Raw genomic sequence first — 21,708 nt, 5'->3', positions numbered from 1 at the left:
TTCTTCAGGGAAATAAAATCATCAGACAAAGTAACACCAAAGCAGTTAGAGGAGACAAATTCTGGAATAACACATGACTGAGAAGCAAATAAAAAATATACACTATCATAGAAAAAAAAAATGGCTATCCATTTGCATAAATTCTGTTTGCAATGCTAATTCTATTAGTGCAGTGTTTGTATGTTTCTCTTCATGAAAATGCAATAACAAACCACTAAAATCACTTCTCTGGTTTCCTGCTACCATAATCCAAGCATTCTTTTTACCCCTCATTTTTAAGAACGCAGGATATGAGTAAGCACTCATGAATGCAATTCTGTTCATTTTCTGACAGGTAAGAAGCACTGATCAAACAAAAGCTCCTTTAAAAGCTTGTGCACACTAGTACAGAATCACTCACAAACCCACACTTTCCAACTCAGAAAGTTATTTCTATAAGCCAACATGTTCAAGCACTTTGGCAATTTACCTTCCAAACCGACCTGATGGTGCCAGGAATATGTGCTTCCCCTTTCATTTGACTGTTCATAAATGTTAGCCCACAGCAGGCTGAGCCTCTGTGCCAAAACTCCAAGGATTAGAGCTCATATAGGAAACATCTCAGCAATTAGAAAGAAAGTGCCTCTAATATGTTTTCTTAAAGAAAGGCTGAGTGGAAAAAAAAAAGTCTCATTTATATAGAGATGTTGCCAATTGTTACTATTTATTACCAAATTGTGTTGTTGAAGCAGCAACTAGTTTGCCAAGGACACATGACTAAAAACAGACTTTAAACTAAAACACCTAGAAAATCTTGAATTTATGACCATACCTTTATTTATTTATTTTTTTTTTACATATCATAAACCAACAATGATAGGGCCCCAAAGTGACAGATTTCAGATATCCTGCATGAGGTACACAGGACAGAAAAAACACGTTATGTACGTGCCGAGAATGGAGTGCATGTGAGAACCTTCAAACCTGCTTCCAAAAAGTTATTTGCAGAGGAACACACTGTGTATCCTGTAAGACTCAATGGTCAATTGTGCAGGAAATCTCATGTGTCACTGCCCACAGAGCAATGTACTACCTGCAAGGACCATTGACCCCAGTATGCTCTGTCTTGCTTTGGAGATAGCAAAATTTAGAGTGCCCTTGCATTGATGGGCAGTAACAGCAACTTGATGCACTGTCAAGAGTGTAAACAGGAGGTCAAAACAAATGATTATTCCTCTTATCTGGCGTTTTTGAAGCCACACCTGGGGTATTGTATCTGGCTTGGGTCCCCCAATACAAGAATGACACTAGCGAATTAGACATAGAGTGAACAAGAGGGCTGCTGCAGCTGAAGGCCCATGATCTGCAGGGAAAACCCAAGGGAACTTGTTTCATTTAGACAAAAGGGAAGGGACAGAGTGGACCTCAACAATTTCCCACTCTTCAAGCGAATACTGAGCAGGCAGGGACAGACTCTTCTCACAGGCATGCAGTAGATACCCAGAAAGCAACAGTCACAGCAAGGGAAATTCCACCTGAGCACAAAGGAACAGCAAGTTCAGGAGAATAACAAACACTGCAACTCAGCCCCAGAAAGATGGTGGAATCTCCACTCTTGCAAACCCAAAATTTACCTCAACAATTCCCTGAGCAATCGAATCTGACTTTGAAGATGCTCTGCTCTGAGAAGCAACTAAAGTCAGGTGATTGCCAGAGCTCTCTTCTGACTGATTTTTTTTCAAAGATTACTAGCATAAAAAGGGAAATAATTGTCTTGGTGGATTAGGGTTGGGCTTTGGGTTACAGGGGGGAGGGGAAGGAGGAGGGGAGAAGTGAACAGTGTCAGGAAAATGCCCACCTGAAACCTTCATGCTCCATCAGACATCACAGGTTCATCAAAGTACTAATGGCAAGACAGGCCAGAGTGACAGGATCTGCAGTTCAGCACATGGACTTAAAGTGATCACAATTTGGGGAATTTAAGGGAAGAAGTTGACAAAGTACCTTGAGATGATTTATAGAATCATAGAATGGCTGAGGCTGGAAGGGACCTTTGGAAGTCATCTGGTCCAATCCACCTGCTCAAGCAGGACCACCTAGGAACTGACTTCCCAGGATGTGTCCAGAAGGCTCTAGAATATCTCCAGTGGCAGAAATATTCAATCCACTCCTACCTACTTAAAAGGAACATGAAGTCCTTCACTTCATTACCATTTTCAAGCCTAATGACATTTGCACGGATCAAACACACTTGACTAATGCATTCTGGAGTGAATTAAGAGAAAATAAGTAAGAATGAATTAAACATCTGCAATGCAATTATGTCCAGCCACAGAACAAGCTCAGCTCAGGATGTGAGCTGAAAAAGTACTTATGGCTTTAATCTTGACACAAGACAGCCATTAGTAAATGCCAAAAGCATTAACTGATAAAGTCATGTACACAAGTTTGATGTTGTAAGCAATGTGCTGTGAGTAGTGAACTTTTTATATAAAAATTAAATTTTGTCTTGATGGTTAGGTCTGCCAATAATCAGCATAAATTGATCATATTCCACAAAATATCCAAGTACTTTCTATCTCTGCCATTACACTGCCACTACTGTAGCAGCCAGCATTGTCTGCTGCTCTCTTTCCCTGTAAGGATACCTTTGGGGTTCTTGTTTTCCTGCTGTTCTCACAACATAGAATTGAATTCCCAAATGCATTCCTTTTGTCTTTTTCTGTAAGACCAGGTGATATGGGTCTGACAAGTAGAAAGCAGCTTTTCTGGTCAAGATTAAGAGACTTTCAGAAGAATAACCTCATGACTGAAGCCATTGCAAGAACAATGTGCCACATGAAGCTTCAAGGGTGGACACCCAAGCTGCCAAAGTCAGAATCACACCTGATGTCACCTGCATGACATTTGGAAAACAATCCTCAATTCCATCTAGTACTCTCTGCCCAAGACTATCAGAACCTAAGGCCTCTAGAGAGCACAGCTGGATTGAAGTTACATTTACAGGACATTTACAGGACCATTTGTGATTTTTTTCTTTGATATATTCATTATTAATACAACAATAAGCCAATAGTTTAAAATAGTTCACAGTTGTAGAATAAGGATTAAGAAAACTAAAGTCAGTCCCTACTGCTAGAAAAGTCAAAGAAATAATTACTGTTAAATTCACCAAACTCTAGCTAATAAGGCTCAGATCCTGAGAGAATGGAGTAGACTTTTTTAAAATGAAGGAACAGAAAGGAAAAAAATAAAGAAAAAATGAGAAAGGGTAGATGAAAGACAGTCATCCTGCATATGGTTAGACTCCACTTTAATTGTGAACAAGGATTTTTGGTCCTGAGGGGATAGATTCCTAGCAGAGTACCTTCCATTCACTCACTTAAAAGAACAAAAGCCCAGATAATCAAATCACAGAGGCAAGCCAGGGGGAGGCAAAAACATGTGCATTCACAGAGACAACTAAATAGCTAAGACATCAAGCTCTGTCCTCCTCCCACTCTCCCCCTCAAAGACAAACTCACACTGAACAAAACCTCAAGAACCACTGCAGTGCTGAGTTAGGAATCAGACCAGACCCTGCATGAGGAGCTCAGATGTTTGGGGGGAACAGACTAATATTAAACCCACCTGTTTCATTGTCTGCCTTTTTTTCTACTGTATTTGACCAAGACTTCAGATTACCAACATTTACAATATTCACATGAACACAAGATTAGACAGAAAAACCACTTGCTGTTAACACTGGAATTTTTTTAGAAGGCCAGAGTCAGCTTCTATGCCTAGCTGTTAGCAACAATGACAGGAAAAGGCTTCCAGATGACTATGAGCTGCTGATTCAGAAGTTTGCCTTAGAAGGAAGAAAACTCTCAGGCACGGTTAAAGTCTGCTCCTGGGAGAAAACACCAATTCAGCTGGAGTTTCAAGTAGGCATAAAATGCTTAAAATGAACCACCATCAGGAATCTGAAAGAATTACATCAGACTAGCACTCCCCACTCATTCCACAGTAACTTCTCATTTTCTCTCTCTCCCCAAGGAAATTACAGCAGTTGATATAAATAAATGAAGATCAAATCTGCTTCTGTAGTCTAGTAACAGTAGCATTAGCATTGCATTTTGCAGAGTACTACCACTCTGGGGAATTTATTTTTTGTTCATAGCACTGCCAGTTTGAAAGCTTTCAAAATCCCACAAGCTACATTTCCTCAGGTGCTACTAAATATGGATTGTTTCAATAAAATTTTACCTAAATCATACCTTATTTTAGTCTCCAATATTCACATTTCCTGCTCCCATAAAATGTTGTATGACTTATGACCTATATCAGACAGATTTTTGAGCTTTTGGCCCTAGATAAAGGACTAGCAGACATGGATCTTGTTTCCAAAAGTATCAGCAAGTCTCTTGAATGGCCCTACTAATGTAGGGGAGAACAAGAAGAATGTAGAAGCCTGTCTTAAATGCACAAATCATAAAGCACCATCACCACATAATTATAAATCTTTTACACAAACAAAAGATAAAGGCACAGAAATTATAACCATTTTAAAAGTAAGTACTGCTAAGTTACTAGCAGGAAAATGCTTGTCAGACTCGAATTTCATGCTGCTGTTCACAGCTTTGAAAGAGACTTCTTAAATCTCAATTCCAACTCATTTGGGCATGTCTGCCCTTTTTTCAGAGGGGCCAATGAAACTTGGGGCAGAAAAGATCAGACCAGACAGGATTTTTCTCAGGGTTTTAGTAAAGTGTCCCTTAGCTTCTTCAAGTAGTGCAAAAACCCCACATGCTGGGGAAGAAGCACAGAGGCAATCAAATTTGAAACAGGCTGGTGCTTTGAATATATTCTTTAAGAGACAGGATGTACAGGCCCTCTATTTTACCTGTAACATAACACAATTAATGGATGAGGTGTAGACTTTTGGTTCTTTTTCTATAACAGCAGATAAAGAATCTGGTTTGGGGCAGTCTGCTAGGCTCAAGTCTTAGTTCCTCAAGATTTGCACATTGCTTCAGTGGTGGAATATGCACTGATAAGCATTGAGGAAAACAGAGTTTGACATGAAGCATCACTGAAGTCTGAAAAATACTGTTTGCCCAAAAGAGACTGGAATTCACAGTAATCAGCTGTGGAAAAGGAATCCATTTACATGAAGAATATAAAAGCTCTGTATTTATACAAGGAAGAAAGGTTTCCTAAGTAAACAGGGCTTATGCCATTTTGTTCCTTGTGACAGTTCTCTGTCTCTAAGAATTCAGAGAGTTCTCTGTCTCTAAGAAGTCTCTAAGAACTTCTAAGCCTTACAGCCAATTTCAAATTTAATAAAGAAGCTGAAGATTCCAGAATTATGGATTGTCCAGAAATACTCTTTTACAAAAGGGCAGCTGTCACACAGAGGGGAGAGAGATACTTTCTAAGTAGCCACTAAAAACAAAGCAGTACCGTAGATACACCTTACTAACTAAACATCAGGAAACCCAGAAGGGAAGTCATCCTTGACCCAAAAAAATTCCAATGTGAACATGACAATCTGCTTCTCATGGAACTATTTCAAGGGGGATAAGCAAGCTATTAACAAAAAGGAGCAAAGTGTAAGAAAGCTCTCCTCATACACACATGTATATTTGTGTGTGAGTGTGTGTGTATATATATATATATATATATATGAATATGAAAACCACAACCACAGTGTTATACATTACATTTTGTATGAGAAGTATTTGACAGAACCCAAACAAAAATTTTATAGCTGCTTCCAGACCTTCTTGTGCTGTCAAGACTGCTCTATACATCATATAAAAAAAAGCTTCCCCTGCTATTTTTCCATTTTTAAAAATGACTGATAATTTAGAAGTTTATAATAATTTCATGTTGTCTGAATTTCTTGCAGGTAGAAAACCCACAGATTTACTTTCAATTCATCTTTATTGTTAAGATGGGAAACAAAGTGGGGACACAACTATGGAGGAGGAAAAGACTTTTTCCTATTCCAAAAACATCAAGAAACAAACAGGCAAAGAAACAACAAGGCAAAACAATTAAGGACAACAGTAATTTAGTCAAATATTTCGATTTCTTTGTAATACCAGATCTGTCAGGCTGGTACCTTTGTGGTGATGAATCCAGGTGTTGATAAATGTAGGGATTTAGTATAGAATTCCCACTGAGTACAGCTTGAAAGACTTCTGTAATCATCACTAGCTGACTTCCTCAGCAGGTCTGTTCCCACCCACACGTCTTGTGCTAACATTGGAACCCCTAACAGCAGTGGTCTGATTCAGCAGCTACAGCAGTAAAACCTCATACAAATTGTCATGAGTCATGCCATATAGTATTGCCATTTATGTATTTCAGCCAGATTCTATAGGGTCAGATGGGTGCCAGCACAGCCCAAGGGAAGTACAGGATGTCCCCTCAAGGGCACACTGCCTTGTTAGTGAGCTCAAACTGCAAGCCCAGTCAGAGTGGCTGCCTCTTTGTAGCAGCTCTCACTGTCACCAGCTAGAGATTCTTCTCTCCAAGGCAGTTAACCAGGAGATGAAAAAATAATGAGCAGTCACCTGTGCAAGTTACTAACCTCTTATTCCTGTCTTTCAAAGAAAAAACCTAAAGTAAGAGGGGACATAACTGGGGAAGCTTTCTCTGAGACGTGTTTTGGAAAACTTATGGCTAAGGAAAGAATTTGCCTACAATGTATCTACACAACTTTTTATCTTCTACTTTATAACAAACTCTGGGGCACAAATTATGGGGCTTCATTTCAATATTTAATGAATTCAAAGAGGGCTCACAACACTGTGAAAAGACATATTTTTTCACACTAGCCAGGACAGCCTGTACTCTTTATATACTACCCTGTACTCTTTGAGAGTGTTTTTGAAGAGGCTGAAACTGGCACAAAAAACAGCTTAAAAGTTTTCCATCTCAGCCTGACAATCAAACAGGTGAGTCTAAAAGGCTTTTTAACAACAGAAGCTTTGTTCCCCAGTAAGAAGCATGCCTATCTCATGAAAAAGTAAAGCTGTGACACAGCAGACTGGAGAAATACACATTGCTTCTAGTACATAAATTTCCAAGCCAAAAATTTGTATTCCCACTCCCTAAATGCCTAATCTTACAAGCAGCCAACTCTGTGTGGGACAGTTTCAAACGCTTACAGAAGCATCAATGGGAACAATCCATCAACATTTTTACAGCTGCCTTTTTGTAATGCAGAAAGGCCTTAACAGGAATTTTATTAATGAACAAAAGCAACTTAGTAATCCTTACTGAGGATTTCTGTGGCAGGGAAAATATTTCTATTACATTACTAAGAAACCAACAAGTTTACCTGAGCATATGAGAGGTACTACTAGCTACAGATCTCCCGTGACGTACTATGAGGAACACAAAGCCTGCAAAATTCAAAGTCTTCTGAGTTCAACCCCACCAGAATTTAGCTTCAGTATGGGTCCTTTTGGGCTTATGTATTGCTGTGCAGATGTCTAAAAACCTCTCCCAAGGGCTTACAGGAATGCAAGAGAAGGGAGACAGGAAATGGGGCTGGCAGGATGCACTAGGAATGGGGGAAGAGGCAATCGGAACAAGAAGGGTTAAAGCAAACTTATAGCTCCTGCTGTCAAGACCTTGACTCTGAAGAGGCATTTCCCAATGTCAACTAGCAAAAACAAGGGGGAAAAAAATGAATAAGTAATTTCACTGCTAGATAAATGTATTATGCATATAGCTGGAATTTAAACTACTATTTAAATAAAGCAAAAACCAAAATACAATGTCATCAGTAATTCTAGGAAGCAACCAAATGTAAGACAGAGTAAGACATCAATTTTCTTTTTATCCAAGCACAGCAACATATTTGCACACCGAATGCTTTTCATATATTAAGAAATGCTGACTGCAATAAGCTACTACTCATTAGGAAGTCTTCCATGCACAGGAAACTTACAATATATTCTCTAAAAGAATAATTCCCTTTCTTCTTGCTAGTTCTTAAACCTGTACATTGATAAGCACTACTTCCCATTATAAATGACCTTCAAATTAGATGACACACAGAACACCACTGAAGAAAACTTCTCTTTCTTTACAAAGGCAATATACAACCATACAAGACCCCTGGCACCTACACAGCTAATCTTGTTTTTGGAAGTGTTACATTCACGTAATAATTCTGTCCTGCAAAATGCTGGCTTGTCCCTAACCACGGCTATTTAGAACACAGATTTCAACATAATGAGGGCTGTAACTTTATAGGGAGTTGGAGCAGCCCTGCAGTACCGTGAGCAGTGCATTCCTGAAACTCTCCTGTACCAGTGTAATGTCAACAGAAAAGGCTGAGTGGTGATGTAATGTCTGAGGGCATGCCAGAGTCAAGACACTTTTTGTTTGATTCACAGGGTACAAGTTATTTCACCCCACCCCCGCCTTTTTTAAACAAGGCAATACACAGTTGATTTTACAACCACAAGTGTTATAGAGCCTCACATTATCTACACAGGGAAAAAACAGGAATGAACCGATAGCATTCATCATTGTGACACAGGCAACAATTCTTGAGCAAGAAAACCTTTTGGACTATTTTAGTTTGGAGAGTGGTTGTCTTTTGTGGTTTCCTTCTGGGCTTTTTTTTTTGCTGTTGCCCATCACTATAGCCTCTGAGGCTCCTACACTTAAAACCACATTTGAGTACTTAAAGTCCTACAATACTTTCTGTATCCTCAGATACAAAAAGATATTTTCTGTACCAGTCTAGCAACTAAAAATCCTTAATATTTAATCAACGTTTCCCAAATTCTAATGCTGACAAGAAGACTAGAAACTCACCCAGTACTGTGACATGACTAGACAGTCTCACACATTTAATATTTGTACACTTGTGCATACTAAAGTCAGTGGGACTTGGGTGTATAAATAAACTGTTTCTAAAATTCTGGACCTGGATGCCCAGAAGGATGAGTAAATTACATTCTCATACAAATCTCTACAGCCAACAAAGGCAGTGGGAAGCTGAGAGTCATGCTTGATCCATCCAGCCTATCTTACCCTTCCTCTCTTTCACAACTGTATGACTCAAGTGAGCTTCTGGATAATGCAAACACCGTACCATTTTGAACCTATTTATCAAACATCAGAGCTCTTCTTCAAAGAGTAGGAAAATCGGTGTCATGTGAATTGGGTCATTGCAGCAATGACAAGGACAAAAGAAAATGTTCTGAGAGGAGCAATTGAAGGTTGTTTTAAATGGGTGCAAATAAAATAACAGCTAAACAATGTCTCTCAAGCTTTGGTAGTTGCAAGAAACAAGAAAGGCATGATTGTGGCATTTCTAGGAGAAATGCTTGTGTGTATATATATATGTGGGTGTAGATGTACACACACTGCTAATTGACTTTAAAATTAGGCTCACAAGGGCTAGGACAGTAACGCTTTTGGAGGAAAAAAATACTCTGCAAAGCCACAGAGAGAAACAAAGTTGTTTATCCTCTAGGATACCTGTCACTTAGCTTTGCTGCAACCCACAATACCTGCAACAACTCAAAATCACATAATGATTTCATAATGTGTTCTTAAACTTCAAAATAAACCCCCAAAAGTGAGTCTTCCTGCATTTGTACCTTAAAGCATTAATGATCTATCATTCTTTGCCAAGAGGTTTCAATCTACTTGCATCTCAGATGCTCCAGGAAAAGGATGTGGTATACAGATCACTACATGCCTGCTGGTGGCAGGCTTCCCTCTAGAGTGACACACCAGGAGTTCTGGCTCCAAGTCCTTTTGAGTACCTATCACAATCTGTGAGCATTAAAAAAACAATACTGAGAAAATACTAGAAAGTCTAACCCCCAACAACAGACAAACCAATCAAACTCTTCCCCAACTAGCAGTCTATGTTTTGTTTCTGCAAAGAAATTTCATCAATTTAACACACATACCTTGTCAAAGTAAGAGCAACACTTTAGTCATTTTGGGAACTTAAGCTTTAGCTTCTTAAGATATGAGGGCAATCTTCAAGAGAACTCTTAAGTTGTGTGCTTGCAGCTCAGAATCTGCTCATTTCTGCCATACCAGAGCGCAATCCATATGGAACAGGGTGTTATTTACCTTTACTGCAGATTTCCACCACTGTATTAAAACAGATTTCCAAAGGCAACCCAAAAGTAACAGTTAGGGGTTTTAAACCCTGATGGCCATAATTTTCAAGAAACTTCCTGTGAGCAAACTGTTTTCTATGTACAAACTTCAGAGAAAGATTAGCAAAGGCTATAGTTCTGTGAGATGTCTCACAGAGCTGAAAGGCCATCTCTCCATCTCTCATCCATCTTCTGATCCCTATATCACATCCAAAAGCTTGTCAGAGCTCTCCAAGTGTCAGTACAAGTCATTAACCCAGGAAAAGAAGTAAATGCTGCTGCCAAGTTAGGAAGTGGTATCAGTGAAAGGTCTTACATCACCTCTGCTGGACAAGAAAGGCCTCCTCCTTTCAGCAGTTCAGTTTTTTTCCCAAAGCAATTGCATTGTAAGCACTGAGGAGTTAAGGATAATCCTTTCTTATTAGAGTTAAAATATAGTATAGAGATGCAACTTTATGAGATTAACTACCTGTGCAGACAACACATAATAGTTTTTGAACGCAGGAGACTCCATTTTTAATTTACTGTGCTCTGTAAGAAAGGTAAAATCTAAGTATTTAAGACAGTTTAAAAGAGAAAAAATATCAAGTTGGCAGTTTAATAAAAATGAAAAGAAGAATTGAAGACAGAAAATCAGAGGTTCAATGTGAAAAAACTGCTAAAGAAGCCTTCCTACCATAAGTGCCATTCACCATTTGAAAGCAACTTTCTTATCCACAAGTCCCTTCAAATGAGCCTTAGCCTACACAAAATTTTGATCCTATGAGGAAATACAACCAAGGTATTCTGTGAAGCTTACTTTGCATGGATCCCAAATGAAAGACATTCTTTATGAAGGCTAAGAACAGCAATATTAAAAGGGAGAGATGACTGGAGTCTTACTATTTCTTCTTTTGATGAATTCTGATTTGCAGGGGTGAAGACTTGTATACATTATACAAAAGCATATAGTTGTACAGAACGGCAAAACTCAAGAAAATTGTTACTTTTTTATTCACCTTATCTATCTTACAGTAGGTTCCAACTCTAACCTTCTTTTGTAGATATACCTGCAACTGGAATTGGGTTCTCTGTAAAAGGCAGTCCCTAAGGGCTATTCCTAGTGTTGACAGCCACTGAGTTTGAACATTACTGGACAGTTTCAGACCTAGAGCTGGAGCATGTGTTGGCACTTTCTGAATTCATTATTAATTTTCCTTCCAGTTAGAAGATTGGTATGAGCTTGTGTCTAAATGTCAAATTCCACATGTCTCTAACATTCCATATAAAACTTCATTTTCCCTATTAACTTCATATAGTTTTATGAGAGAGTATAATTGTCTTTTGCTCTGATTTCCAGCTCATTAACAGCATTATGTGCTGCTACTTATCTTAACAGAAAGTCTGTCAAGCCACAAGAATTTATTGTTTTTTGAAAAATGCAAGCTCCTGAAGTATCACATCAACCTGATACAGAACACACATACTCTTTCCATTAAAATAATACCATACCCATAAGAAAATGCCTTAGAAAGCAGAGCAACATATATTAAGACTTTTTTCTACATCTTTAGTAACAAATGAGAAGCTAAATTATGTGTCAGGATGTACACAGCTCTACACTGAGCTGCAGAGGAGAAAAGTGTGTTATTTTTAGGTCGACTAAATAATGGACCACAAATTGTCAGTGGTTTTCTTCTTGACCAACACATGTTTTCCCATGCTTTACAGTAAACAACTCAATTGTTTTAAATGAATTTCATTATCACATTTTCACACTCCTGTCAAAAAATATTCAGAACTAAGGAACACTGCTCAAATTCAGTGACATAAATGTAGTTCCTATTTGCAATCTGAAAGAAGCTCAACTCTGCCTCCTGCAGCAGCAGCAATATAATTAGTGATGAAATTCTGACTGCAGGAATTTTGCTGATGACAGTTAAGAAATTTTCAGATCATAGTTTCATACTATCATAGCTTAAAAACACATTTTTTGTTCTTAAACAGTGCCTGTGGTTATTAAATACAGCCATCCAAAGACAACATCTGGCTCTAGAATCATATGAACTTCTGTTAGCCACTTTATGTGTGACCTATTTCTTTGGGATCAGTAGTAGGGACAAAGCCACACCTCAGTAAACAGACTATTCCTTCCTAACCACCTGCCATCATCACTTATAGAACACTGACCTACAATGACCTATCCCACCTGATCTAGTAGCTGAATATTAAAAGAGAAACACTGTAATTTGAAATAAAAATTAATAACTATATAAATACACAATATTTACATTTTGTGGGATTGCCTCTATGTCATTCAGTAACAAAATTGAAATGCAAGGAAGATGCTTCCTTATAATATGTGGATGAGTAGATAACGCTGTATTAATTGGACCTGAGAAGACTGCAAATATTTTCTTCTGAATATAAACTTCCAATTAAGTATTAGATCACATCAAACAACAGGTAAAACTTCTCATGTGTTTTGGTATATGTTTTCCTTTTTTCCCCACATTGCAGAACAGTTCTGAGTAAGCCAGTATGTGTCCTGCTTCCTGTGTTATCTCTTGAATCAGAAAGAAGCCACCCTCACAGAGGTGCTCTCAAACAGTCATGGAAACTCTGGAGACTCAGGGCAGCATTGCTTGCTTATTACCTGATCACGATCACCTGCAAAACAGCAGCTCTTCATAGTACAGGAGTTGAAGTACCCTTGGTTGTCAAACTGGAAGACAGGCAGGCGGCAGTGGATGTCGTAGAGCACCGGGGGAAGGCGGCGGCGCAGGGCCAGCAGTTGGGTGCCATTACTGTTGAACCGGACGCTCATGGCACTCTGAAGGGAAAGGTTTCCACCGTAGCGGAGCAGTGAACTGGGAAGAGACAAGTGGAGCAGGTGAGATGGGCTGCACATATCAACTCAACTACTTAAAGACAGGACTCTCTTTAATCTTACTGAGGCATTTCAAACAAACAAGCCCAGTAAACTATAATCTTATTTCATTTCTGCATTAAGACACCAATTCCTGAAAAATATTTATATGAAACCTGAATGACAAGTTATCAAAATGCTATGACTGTAAAGTCTTCAGAAGAGAAAAGTTAAAGACTGTGAGTAATTTTGTTAACAACAAATACATCTCCTGCATAGGAACAAAGTTGGACAGAGCACTTAGCTTTAAAAAGGCTGCTGTCTTTTTACTTCTGGGATGTCTGCCTTTGAGACTGACCCTACCAGCGCTCAGACCTTTTTGTTAGCTGGTTCTTGAATCCAGGCATTCTTTTACCCTTGCTCTGGCACCAGATGGCATTTTCTCCAAATGTAGACAGGCTGGCCATTCTCTCCATTCTGCTTCTATTTATATCTCTACAGGGCATCAGAAGATGTTTAAACTACACAATCAGTTCCAGATGTCTTAAATAAAAGGATATCTTACTAACATGTTATTGCAAGAATTGCTAAAATAAGTCACTTAGCTAATCTTGAACTAGCTTCATCTAAAAATACTGCCAAGTAGGCAAGACAATTATGTTATCACATGACATTATTACCTAAAACTCTCACGTGGCAGGCTTAGCTGGTTTCCTTGTCCCATATAAGGCTGTATGTTCAGAGCTGGAGTATTTGTATCCATTCTTACTGACACACACAAAACAAAACCAAAGGTTCTCAAGTTTCCAGACTCTCTTTAAAAAAGTAACAGAAATGGAATTTGTTCCTTAAAGGAACATAAAGTTAATCAAAGCACACCTTAAATGCAACTTGTACAGATTTTCTGTTCTTTTCAAAGACTCCATTCAATCTGTGTATATGAAATGATTGTGTGCATGGAAAGTGAGACCAAGATGGAAGACATTTTATCCCTTTTTTTGTTCAGTGATCACTGAAACATCCCTAAACAGTAGATAGAGCTCAATTTTTTGTTAACAGTTCTGTTTTGAGAGCTGTGACTTTTATGTCCCTTCTGGACCAGAAAAAAACATGCCAGCTCAGAATTTGTAAGTTCTAGAGGGAAGTTTATTCATAGATTTTAATGCATAATACTTTCTGATATCGCCCTTTGCCCCAACAACTGTGAGGAATGAGTCACTCCCCATGGATGGGAAGCCACATTCCATGCAGGTCTAAACATGCATCATTACCTGAGATACTGTAAAGTTAAAAAAACACTGATCCTAAGCTGGAGTTCAAACAAAACCAACATAAAATATAAGGCTGTACATAATGAATGCCATAGAAATATGCTGCTCTCACACACACACACTCTTTGTGAACAGAACAGTCAAAACCAGGCTGCCACAAAGGCACCACAAACCACATCTTCAAAGCCAACGACTAAGTTCTTCAAGCTGGGCACCAAAACTTCAGAAGGCTTCTATCAGCATGAACAGTCCTGGTGTCTCATGTTCTCCTCCTCCATGACAACGTTGCCAAGCTTTTCTTAATCGTGTTCAAGGTATTTAATTAAAACATGAGAGTATTTAATACTACAAACTGCAAGCTTAGAGACAAGGATTTGGGATGACTCTCATCAGCCCTAGTTTCTGTTTATTGAGACCAATAAAGTATCAGGTACTCAGCTCAAAATACTTAGTCAGGCATTAAAAATCTAAACAAAACAAGATAAATAAACATGTGACATTTTTGCCTCCCTCTCTTCTGATAGGTCTTTGTAAGCCATTTTTTTCTATGGAATTTTCCACTTCCTTAAAAAAAAGACAAATAAGCTAAAACATCATAAAGCCCCCAAAACTGCAACCCAACCAAGAGCTCAACACAAAAAAATAGGCAGGAGAAACAATCCCTGGTTTTTTTTGGCTACAAAAAGTCAAATTTTAATAAAAATATATGAGTTGTCCAACATGAATAAGAAGGTCATAACAAATATGCACCAACCAGACTTAATGTTTAGGTGCAGCCACTGCTGCACCAAGATTAAACTTCTCATTATCAGTTCTCCCCCTTAATCCAAATCACAACCCAGAATTCTCTCCTGCCTACAAGTGAGTGAGCCTACCAGATGCCCCATCCTTTCAAGTCTTCAAGCAAAGTTTCCATGGTTACTAATATTATGCCCTGCCTGAAATAATTCGAGATTATATTTTATAGCAATAGGAGTGCCATATTAAACTGGCTTCACTTCTGCTTACAGATGTTTCATTAAGCTCCTATAGCAGTCAAAGGTACCAAAGCAAACACTTGGAATTGAATTCCATACCGTGTTGCAGTAACTTCGGTGTAACAAAGCTCCAAAAGAACATTTTATTTCAGAAATTAAAGGAAGCAGGAGAGACTAGAACTTCAGAAAAAATTACCATATCCACACATGAAAAGTCCAGAATTAAGGAGCTGCATAGTTAATACTTCTCAAAAGATCCACAGTTTTGTCTGCCTCAGACCCTCACTCCACACATGTAATGTGGAAAATTCAGCCACACATGTAATGTGGAAAAACAGTTCCTTCTGCAGTTTTTTTTAACATTTGCCTCAAAAAAAAAAAAAAAAATCAAAAAATGAAACTCCCACACTAACAAAAAAAGCAGGGAGCTAATCTGGCTGATACAGAAAGAAATACTAAAATAGCTGTTTGCCATTCATTTGTAATGTAAGAGTAATGACGTTCCCCACTTGCCTTAATTCTGGCCCCAAAAGTCTGACAGTATAGCTCCAAGTGCAGCATTTTGCTATACTAATCACAAGACAGTGTTTTCTGTTTTCCCTACCCGGCTGTGTCCTGATTGCTTCCTCTCTGCCTCTTTGAAAGGACTTGTTAAATTAACTGCACAGTATTTTGCTTTAACAAATTCTGAAAAGAAGCAGCAGGTAGTCAGGTGGGGATGAGGTGAACAAAGTGACACAAACCCCCAACAACCATCCATTTCCTAATCCAAACAGAGGAAAAAAATATTTGCTTGCTCTTCCTCCTCCTAGGACAGAACATCTGAGAGATATGTTCACAAATAAGAGGGGGGGATGTGTGTGGAGAGAGCGCAGCTTGCGGCTCTATCTTGGTGACAAAGCTGCTCACCTAGTTCACAAACAGAGGACATATAAAGGACTTGAGAAATCTCTTTCTGTCTCATACTGCAGGCACTACACATGGTAGCAGTACTGAGAACTGAGGAACCCTAAGACTTCAGTAACTTCCATCATAAAATTTTGTTGATTTTAGAACAACCATGATGGTTTTAGGAAAAAAATAATTGCCTGAGATGCCATCTAGAGTATCCATCTCCATCAAAATTGCAGTCAAAAAAAGCAGTCAGCCCTCTCCAAGAAAGAAACCAGCAGAAATTATTTTTTACAGTATTATGCCACTACTAATACTCATTAGTACTAAAGAGGATGTCTGAATCAAGAAGCTCTAAGGACCTTCAAACAAATCAGAATGACAGCTTTTGCACTTTCATTTTTGGGGGGTGGAAAGGGGAGAGGAAGAGAAATGCTGTGTTTAAGCATGTTCAAATGACTATATCTCCTTTCTCAGTTGCACCAGGGTGTTGCTCTGTACCTTTAATCAGTGTTACTTTTGGATTTTTTTCACACAGGATTATGTGGGGTAGTGTAGACATGTTTGGATATGTTGCTCATGTTAGAGCTGCCACTTCTGCCTGCCCCTTACTGCATGCACTAACAAAGGAGTTTAAGAGGCAACACCTTGTTACAGTTACTAAAAAGTTTACTGATGCATCATGCCAGAAACAATACTCTCATCTTGGACACACAGACCATGACAGCTAGTGAGAAATCTCAAGGCAATACTAAAAGGACACTTCTGAACAAGATGAGTGCTCTTTCTGCCAGAGGCATTATTTTTATGAATCCAAAGCCAGACTACTTGGATTTACTCTGCTTCCAAATTTGGCTCACCCAGACAGCTGTGGAATGCTGATGTTGCCTACCAGCTCTGGAAGCAATATAGAGAGAGACACATGCACTTCAGTTTTTTAAAAAGTCATATTGTATGATTAAGAGAAATATTTAGTCCACAGATGGAACACTGCAATCCAAACACACATGCTGGAGCTGGAGGGAGGCTGAGGAAGGAGAGAATGGACGATTATATGCAATATGGTCATTTCCGTAGCTGGATAGCTGCACACAGGCAGCAAGCAAGGGCTAACTAAATACCAGCTCAGCCAAACAATGGAAGGCTTTGAATCCACGAGAAGCACAACTGACGTAAATAATTTGGTTTCTACTGGCAGTTAAGTGGAGTAAGGGAAGGAGAAGTATCACTGCATTGCAGTATAGACACTGTCCTTGGGATGGGGTGGCATTTAAGAAAAGAAATTAATTAAGCAAGGGAAAAGTGTTGGTATCATAAACAGCAGTGAGTGAGACTAAGTTAATGAAAGAATGACCTTAAAAGGAAAGAATGAACTGAATGCTCGTAACTAATACACGCCGTTGCATACAACTGTGTTTGTCAGCAATTCTGTAACCACAAAATTGAGAAAGTTCTAACTGTGCAGAAAAATAACTGGAATGAAACTTGGCAAACAGAATTTTGGCCTGGAAAACTGCAGAAAAGTTTGGGGTTTATTTTCAAGAAAATTGTGTGTTTAAAAGGACAGAAGTCATATATAGTCTGAAGCAAACACTTAGAGCCAAATTAGCAAATAACAGAAAAGTCAGCACAATATCGATAATCATTCAGACCTTTTTAAAGCACATTATGAGTATCAGAAATCTCAAGACAGCTTCTTTGAAAAGCAGATAAATTGTGTCTAAGTGTATGGCATTTCACTGTAAGTATTGTAAGTGTTAACGAATGTGAAGGAAGTCCATCAGTGTTTGAAGATTAGATGGCATAGAAGCCATACTCAGGATTTTATTATTTTCCAGAAACAAGGTCGTTTTTCTAAATTCTATCATAATTACTTCTGATTATCTTACTACCTTTACAAGAACTGTCTCCAAGAATCCTTACCAGGAAGTAAGGACTTTACTTGGACATTAAACAATAACCAAATAAAATAAAGGCTGTGTATTGTTAGCAAAACTAAACAGCTTTGCTTTCCTTCAAAAAGAAAGTACAATTCAAATCAACCATCCACCAAGATAAGAAAATTACAGAATTCAGGGTGAAGATTCTGCATGTTCAAGAATGCGACATTTCTTCGCTGTTTACTGTTAGGGTCAGAAACGTATAAACTGGAAATGGAATCAAAATGGAACCCCCCCATCATTAATGAACTTTCATGCATGGCAAACTCTTCTCAAATAGAAGCTTTGTGTTCCCTCCAAACCACGAGGGCAATATTTTAATTTTTTTTAATAACTGAGATTCTTATCTGATAACAGACTTCAGAAACTGAAGCCTTAAAAACATCAAATATTACCATTTATGTAACAGCAAAAGCTTGCCTAATTTGGCCCTTATGACCTAACTAAATCATTGAACAAAAATGCTGCTACATCAGTGATCTCAGGCAGTTCCTCAGAACACATTATAATTTCCTGTATTCTGCCTTTATTCACAGGAAAATAACTCAAGAATTTCAGTATTCTGAGGAAGATGTCAAGAGCAGAGGAGTAAAGTATACTAAACTCTCCCCCTCATCTGTATTACTTTATTCCTTTCAGGATTTAAGGTTACCTCTGCCATCATAAAGACTGAACAGTACTGAATGTCAACAAGCAAAAAAAAAACCCTGTTTGTTTGAATGCTTCACATCCTCCTCCAGCTCTAGCCAGGATTTGTTTTGGTCTTATTACAGACCTGTTCCCAAACATTCTCCTGCCCTAGGGCTTGCCCTCACTACAGGTCTGCAGGTCAGCAGGCACAAGAGTGCCCTTTTTGCACTCTCTTCTTGAATCATGTAGGTGTTACTGTAATGTAAGTAATAAATGAGATCTAGTAAGAGACAATTAGTTTTTAAGGAAAAAAACCAAAAACCCAACCAAACAAAAACAAAATTTATCCAGAAAAAACACAAAAAATAAACTAGAGAATACAATGTTAAAAGCAACTGTCCAACAGCCACAAATAAACTAGCTGAAACACCTGATCATTGCCATCCTTTTCTAATCCCTAAATTATCTGATCAGAGTCCATTATTCAGCCTGATCAGAAATAGCACCTTGTAGGATGCAGTACAGACTGTGACAGAGAACACTGCTCAGCTAAATCCAGCAAAACACAAAGAAGCAGGTTCCATCAGATAATCACATAGAGAAGATGCAAATACAGCCAGACATGGCATGGGAAGATGACCTTTAGGCCAAATAAAGGAGCAGGACACGTTCCCAAAACCAAGCATTCACCAAAGTCGTTACAACACAAAGAACATGGATATCAGAGAATGTTACCTTAGAAAAATAATCTGAGTGTAAAGTTGGCAATTCCTCCTGAAGAATTAAGCCATTTTCATACCTCATCCAAAATCAGTCATGTGTCAACACTGCAGTTCTACAATACATTTTTCCTACACATATTTTTGCTGCAATTTTTTGTCTTGCATTAGGAAAGCTGAGTAACATCAGCCACAAATTTCTTCTCTCATCCAGTAACATACATACACTCACTTCCCTGCTTTTCTCTAGTGAAGCTGCAGGAAATTTTAATTTACAGAAACTACACAAGCAGAAATTAAAGAAAATAGCAACAAGGAGAATGTAGGCCTTTCTTTTGACAGGAAAATTGGTAAGATCCAAAATGCTCTTGCAATAGAAGAGTCCAGTTTTGAACTAGTAAAGCTTTTGCCTCTAATGAGTAAAAGGTTAATATAAATTTTCACTTAAAGCTAACTGAATGCAACTGCAGACATAACTTAGGACTCATCAGGTTGATTTCACCACAGATTCCCCAGGGTTCATGTTTCAAAGACCAATCCCCTTCTCTTAAAATAGGGTTAAACTAGTATTACAGATGTTCTCCTAAAAAATGCACTAAGGGGATCTCGCCTTGAATTTCAGTCACTAATATTTTTTTCTAATTTTCCTCTCCTTTTTTCCTTTTTAGACAAAAATGTTTCTCTTAATTCCCTCCATATTAAATGGAGGCATAGAGGTGAGTAGGGCAAGACTTACAACGATTACTGCCTTAAGAAAGCCATCTACAAAAACACATTCAATCTGAGCTTCTTTTGAACAACAGATTATACTTTTTAAATTTGCATTACAAGGACAATACTTTGCGCTTTAAATTCTTGCTTTAGAAAGACCTGGGTGCTAAAGTATTTCAAAGCTAACAAAAAGATTAAGCACCATGAGGCTTTTTAAGTAGGCAGTTTTCCCTTTTCTTGGTACAGGAAAAACCGAGGGCAAGAAAGGTCAACCAACAGACCTAACCAACACTGTGAAACAAAACCAGGTTTCCTGACTTCTTGTTTACAGTTACACACAGTGTTTAATATTTAAAACCTGAATAGCATCTCTGCTTGTAGGAGCAAGCTGGATCCCACAGAGCAAAGGGACAGTATTGAGCTTAAAGTGCCTGCCAGAACCAAGAGTACTAATGTGAGGATGCTGATACGTGTGAAAAAGTTTCATCTTCAAATCACAAAATCCCTGTGCATATGATGGAAGGCAATCAAGACAGGAGAGGCCAAACAGAAGAATGATCATATGAGTACAACAAAGAATTAAAAGCTGACCTACTAAGAACACTTTTTTATTATACAATTTGAACCTCAGTTCTCTAAAATTCAGTTGTGTGTCTGATCAACAAATCCAGGAATCCTAGAGGAAAGTTAAAATCTTTCTAAATATACTCCACTCCAGGAAGGATACCAACCTAAACAAAGAGAAAGCTAAGCTAAACCCTCTGTCCCAAGAAGGCTGACAAAGTCATGCATAAAGCAGAACTGCAAATGAAATATGGAATGTGTACATCTAAAACAGAAGCTAAGTGAGAGGACTCTTCCTACAGTAGCACCCAAGTAAATTCCATGATAAGGACAAAGCATAAGGGTGGGAAAAAGAGACCATAGCACCCATTTCACACACTTAAATACCAGGCAGTATTTGGCAGACTTGCACACTTTAGTATTTCCAGACTATCTACTAGGTGATGCTCACACCAGCAACAGAAATGACTGCTTCAGGATAAAAAAAAATATTTAACAATAAATTCACCAATTTACGTATTTCACAACTTTAGGCTGCACTCCTGTCTTTAAAGAAAAAGAAAAAAAAAAAAAGCAAAAAAGAAGCATCAACATGACTAAAGCCTTGATGACTGTCACCATCTCTCTTTGCCCAAAGTCAAAAAAGGCTTATTTGCAAGTACTCCCTTTTTTCCTTCAGTGAGAAGAAAGAAGGAAAGGCAGAGGAAATTACCTCTTAGGTGGTTAGATATTTCTAACACTAAATAATTTATTCTGGCTAAATTTGTGGCAAATATTTTGGAGAATTATGTTCCCAATAAGGAAATCAAAGCCAAAAGCCATCTGAAAAGTACCTCTCCCCCAGATGCCATTACTATTCAAATGCTCCTTCAACACATCCCAAAGATTCCCAGAAAAATTAAATCCCCATGAACTTAAGCAATCATCAGTTCACTTTCTACCACATTAAAAGGGACTTCTGAGAAATAATGGAAGAAAAATAAGGGGAAAGTATCTACATTTAGGGTCTGTGTAATTTGAGGCAAATATGCCAAGTTGGATCTGG

At 38.3% G+C, this 21,708-nt stretch overlaps 1 protein-coding gene across 1 annotated transcript in view; it reads right to left on the bottom strand.

The window, feature by feature from the left end:
• The window catches only part of DCAF5 (DDB1 and CUL4 associated factor 5), a 68,935-nt gene that overhangs the window by 20,528 nt on the left and 26,699 nt on the right, over positions 1-21,708 (bottom strand). Inside the window, exon 6 of the mRNA XM_015630579.3 lies at positions 12,748-12,961. Within this exon, the coding sequence (XP_015486065.1) occupies positions 12,748-12,961 (214 nt within the window). The remainder of the gene's footprint in view (positions 1-12,747; positions 12,962-21,708) is intronic.

This window comes from Parus major, chromosome 5 (assembly GCF_001522545.3).
Source record: "Parus major isolate Abel chromosome 5, Parus_major1.1, whole genome shotgun sequence".
Lineage (NCBI taxonomy): Eukaryota > Metazoa > Chordata > Aves > Passeriformes > Paridae > Parus > Parus major.
The sequence above is the reverse complement of the archived record's forward strand: the minus strand, read 5'-3'. Positions and strand labels throughout refer to the sequence as shown.